The sequence below is a fragment of the Otolemur garnettii genome, unplaced genomic scaffold, assembly GCF_000181295.1.
Source record: "Otolemur garnettii isolate 467f Iridium unplaced genomic scaffold, OtoGar3 scaffold00127, whole genome shotgun sequence".
In the NCBI taxonomy this organism is placed as follows: domain Eukaryota; kingdom Metazoa; phylum Chordata; class Mammalia; order Primates; family Galagidae; genus Otolemur; species Otolemur garnettii.
Genome location: NW_003852522.1, coordinates 2,245,333 through 2,250,069, shown reverse-complemented (window position 1 = coordinate 2,250,069; position 4,737 = coordinate 2,245,333). Strand labels below are relative to the sequence as shown.

General features: G+C 45.9%; 1 protein-coding gene across 1 annotated transcript in view; it reads left to right on the top strand.

The window, feature by feature from the left end:
* Nucleotides 1-927: 927 nt before the first annotated feature.
* Nucleotides 928-4,737, top strand: part of LOC100956845 (zinc finger protein 136) — a 21,999-nt gene continuing 18,189 nt past the window's right edge. Inside the window, exon 1 of the mRNA XM_012810163.2 lies at nucleotides 928-1,021. Coding sequence (XP_012665617.2) covers nucleotides 1,019-1,021 — 3 coding nt within the window. The 5' untranslated portion in view covers nucleotides 928-1,018. The remainder of the gene's footprint in view (nucleotides 1,022-4,737) is intronic.

Sequence of the window (4,737 nt, the reverse complement as noted above, 5' to 3'; positions counted from 1 at the left end):
CATAGTTCACAGCAACCTCAAACTCCTGGCTCAAGTAATCCTCTTGTCTCAGCCTTAGTAACCGGGACTACAGGCGCCCGCCACTATGCCCAGCTAGTTTTTCTAATTTTTTTAGTATAAACGGGGTCTCACTCTTGCTCAGGCTGGTCTCGAAATCCTGAGCTCAGATGATCCACCCGCCTTGGCCTCCCAGAGCCCCAGAACGTTAGGATTACAGGCGTGAGCCACCATGCCCGGCCCCTTTCGATTTCTTTATAGAATACTGCTGCACATAGCTCCAGTTTTCCCATGCATTTAATGTTTTTATTTTCTTGTTGGTGATTTTTAATTTTCTTGACTGAAAATGAATAGGTTGAGAGACTATGGTAGGAGAAAGCCTGGGTTATGCCTTCCATCGCTTTGTCCCAAATTCCTGATCCCTGAGAACATTGTACCCTTCCTTCTGTTTCAGTCTTGTCTGGCCTTGCTTGGGCTGCTCTTCTGCTCTAAGGAAGGGAGATCGCGCTTTTGGATGCTGAGCCTGGAATTCCTTGCTTACACTAGTGAAGGAGGAACAACCGAGTACAGGAAGTATCAGCTTTGGTAATGTCTAAGGAAGTTCTGCTGAAATGCAGATCTATCCCCCCCGTCCTCTCACTCCCACCCGCCGGCCAAATCCCTGGTAAGGCAGAAGCTTTGGGTGCCAGAACTGTGGCCAAGAATCTCTCATTCCTACTCCACTGAGCAAAGATCATCACTTCTCCTGTCATCTAGGATGCAGGGGGCGGAACCTGAAGTGGTATCTAATCTGGGCGCTGGGGCGGGACCCTGCTCACGATCCAATCAGTCGCGAAACTGGGCCCGTGGCTGCAGACTTTCAATCTTCTCGCGGGATTTTAATTTCTCGCGTACGCAGGGCTCCTTTCAGCTTTGCAGCTCTCGCGGGCCTGAAGCTTCTGTGTTGCTACCTGTGTGGCGCTGTTCTCTACACTGGCCACAGGATCCGTTAGGAGGGACGCAGACACCCGGGTGCTGGGAAATGGTGAGTACGCGGGGCCGGGAGTCCCGATACGGGGAGGAGGGGCTGGTTGTAAACGACCGGAACTGCGGGGCCTGGGCTGTGGCTGCGGGACGCGGGCCTCCGAGGTCAGCTGCGGAGTCTATGACCTGAGGCCGCAGCTGGCGCAGCTCGGCCCTCGGTCCCTCTGGCCTACAAGGTGGGACTGGACCGGCAGGCGGGCCCCCGGTGTCCTGTCCCGTCCCCACGCACGGCGACTTTCGGCCCTGGCTCCAATGTTCTCTCCGTGCAGCTCAGCGCCTTCAGCCCCGTGTCTTTCCAGATTGTGCGGTCTCGGCGGGAGGGTCATCAGGGGAGAGTCCTGACTGGTTCTCTCTGGGATTCCTTTGTGGTGGAAGATGTGGTCAGTAGGGTTCTCTAGTTGCCTCTTTTTCTCCAGAGGATCTCTATTTTCCCCTGAGTTTTCCAGAGGTACGGGAAACAGGATCTGAAATTCACGACCCTATCCCCCATCCTGGCTCTCTCTAGGGCTGCCAGTAAATTGCAAAAATTCTGATTCCCTCCTGTCATTTCCAAACGTCATTCTTTCCCCTGCAATTCTCATTATCAGGTTATTTCTCCTTCGTTCTACATTCCAAACAGACATCGTATTTTAATTATCATTTTTCCTCAAAGCAATGGATGACTCTTTTATCAAGATGTGTTTTCTCTTTGTGGCCTTTTCACTTGAGAAGAAAGCAGAGAATACCTGCCAGATATTCGGTTGTGAAAAAATACCTGTGTCTTTCGCCTCCTTTTATCTTCCTAGGCACAGATACTTTATCAGAATGTCTTTGAGTTGAGAGGTTCCCCTTTAGAAACTTCACAGGGTGGTGTGTCTTCAGTGAACTCTCCTGTCTTTTTCTCCTTCCTGGGTTTCAGAACTGCCTGCAGCTTACCCAGGGTGCAGGTAGCTTTCCAGGTCTCTTGGCAGGTCTAGAGAATATCAGTACCTTTGTCGCGCCTCCCAGAGGACAGCCTGAAGTGGTGCAGAGGAGCCTGCCAGGGTTTGCAGCTGGGTATCCTGGGGCTTGGGGAAATCTAGTTTACCCTTATTATAGATAGCCAATCCCTGGGACACTCAGCTTTTCCTCCCCCACACCTAGTTTCCATTATTTGGAGACACTTTGGTGACCCCTTGTATTGCTGTTACTGAGAGATGAGAAAATAAAATAACTTTTATCAGAAATTCAAGTCCTATTAAATGCTCTTGGCCCAGAGAGACGTTATAATGAAACAGCAGTCATGTTCTATTTCCCCACCCCTCTTGAGATATGTATTCCTCTCTTCAAACTGCTTGCTATTGTCACAATTCACACCCTGTGGCTTAATAGTGCAATATTATTTTTGTAAACTAATGACAATTGCTAACTAACCACTCCTTGTGCCTCCTTTGGAGGGCGTGTTGGGTCATATATTTTGTGCCTGGAGAAAAAACAGAAATGATTCCTGTCCTTTGGATTCTCTCATCCTCATGAAGGGAAAAGAACTATTCCACAGGACAAGGTAAACCTACCCCAGCAAGGTAGAACAAAATGCACTTAGAGTGTACAAGGGGGTACAACACACTGTGTCTTAGGAGGGTAGCATATCATGGGGCAGTGTCTCAGGGAATAGGATGACTTCACTGACACTTAAGTCAGACTTGTCAGCACTGCTTCTCCTTGAGTTTGTCACCTTCAAAAATTTTGTTCAATTTTTTTCACCTTCAGTTTTTCATTTACTAGAAAATGCATTTTATTAATAGAACTTTTGTAGAAAAGATAAAGAATTTTTAAAGAGGATTATGGGGAAAAATTAATATCTACTTTTATATTCCATGTTTCAAAAACTCTTCTTTTCTTCTTCCCTAGAACATGTGTAGTATGTTTGCTAGATCTGTTTTCTGTTAGGTTAACTTGACGTGGAACTCCAGGGCTTTGTCTTGAGAATATTATCAGGGAAAAGAAATAGGAAGAAAAAGAAATACCAACAAAAAGTCCTACAGCTTTTTTTTTTTTTTTTTTGAGACAGAGCCTCAAGCTATCCCCCTGGGTAGAGTGCCATGGCATCACAGCTCACAGGAATCTTCAACTCCTGGGCTCAAGCGAGTCTCCTGCCTCAGCCTCCCAAGTAGCTGGGACCACAGGCGCCTGCCACAACGCCTGGCTATTTTTTTGTTGTTGTTGTTGCAGCTGTCATTGTTGTTTGGCAGGCCCGGACTGGATTCGAACCCGCCACCTTAGGTGTATGTGGCTGGCGCCTTAGCCACTTGAGCCACAGGCGCCAAACCAGTCCTATAGCTTTTCCATTTTGGTTGCAGAAAACAGAATACATTTTAGACAAGAAACTGTGGTAAAAATAGGTAAATTACAAATTTTGCCAAAACGCCAATTTCTATTTTCTTGCAAGGTGCAAAATTTGATAACTGTTCTGTTTCCTGTTATCTGAACTTGGTAGATTAATACTAAATTTTATGAGACAGGACTTGGGAACACCTGGAAGTACTCTACTATGAATATTTGTTTACTAAATGATTTATTATCATGGAAAAGTAAAAATAGTAATTAAATGACATCTTTGTCATCTGAAAGGGGTGGATACTTGTTCTTTTCCTGTTGAGCTATAAAATATCATTGCCTTACAGGTTCCTTCCCTCTTACAAACGCTGAATTTGAGTGATTTGTTGTATTCATCAAAGATGGGGCATTTTCCCATGAAAAGTATATATGAGGAGGTGAGTCCCCTTGACTGGGAATAGGGGCCTGAAGTCAGTGACTGGAAGAGGTGATTATTCTAAAAGAGTACTGCAAAAGGGGAGGAAACATTAACTATAATAAGGTCTACAAGCATCTCAAAGTTTAGGGAGAAAAGTGCTTTTTTTTTAAAGGGAAGAATAAGTTTAGAAAGAAGGTAGGAGGTAGAGGACAGGATGGAGAGTTCCAAATCAGACCCTAGATCAGAGACTGTTTTACCATGAGTCCAGCCTGTTCTTTGGAGGTGTCATGAAGTGGGGTTAGCTGCTGGCTCAGGCTGAAGGTGGATCAGAGTTTAGGATCCTGAAGGAAGGAGAGAAACTTAAAGTATTCAACCAAAAAGATAGTTTTGCCTCTTTTGAATTTTTAGTAAGTTAATATTACCATCGCTATATTATCATTATTACGTTGAAGAGGTTTTTTTTTGGGGGGGGGGAGATTTCTTAGCCTGTCTGTTGCACACATGCTGCGATGGCTATGGGTCTTCTAGTAAAGTCATTCATTCCATTGCTTGACTTGAGATGTTTCAAGTTCATTTTTTAATCTTGCTGACAGTATCAATTCTGTGTGTGTGTGTGTCTCGCTCTGTTGCCTGGGCTAAAGTTCAGTGGCATATGATCTTTAACTTAGCCATACTTAACCCTTTCCCCTCCTCCTTTCCCTCCTACTCTCCTAAAACAAAGATAGGACCCTTGCTTGGCGCCTGTAGCTCAGTGGCTAGGGAGCCAGCTACATACACCAGAGCTGGCGGGTTCGAATCCAGCCTGAGCCTGCCAAACAACAATGACAGCAGCAACCAAAAAATAGCCAGGCATTGTGGTGGGCGGCTGTAGTCCCAGCTACCTGGGAGACCTGAGGCAAGAGGATTGCATAAGCCCAAGACCTTGAGGTTGCTGTGAGCTGTGATGCCATGGCACTCTACCCAGGGGGATAGCTTGAGGCTCTGTCTCAAAAAAAAAAAAAAAA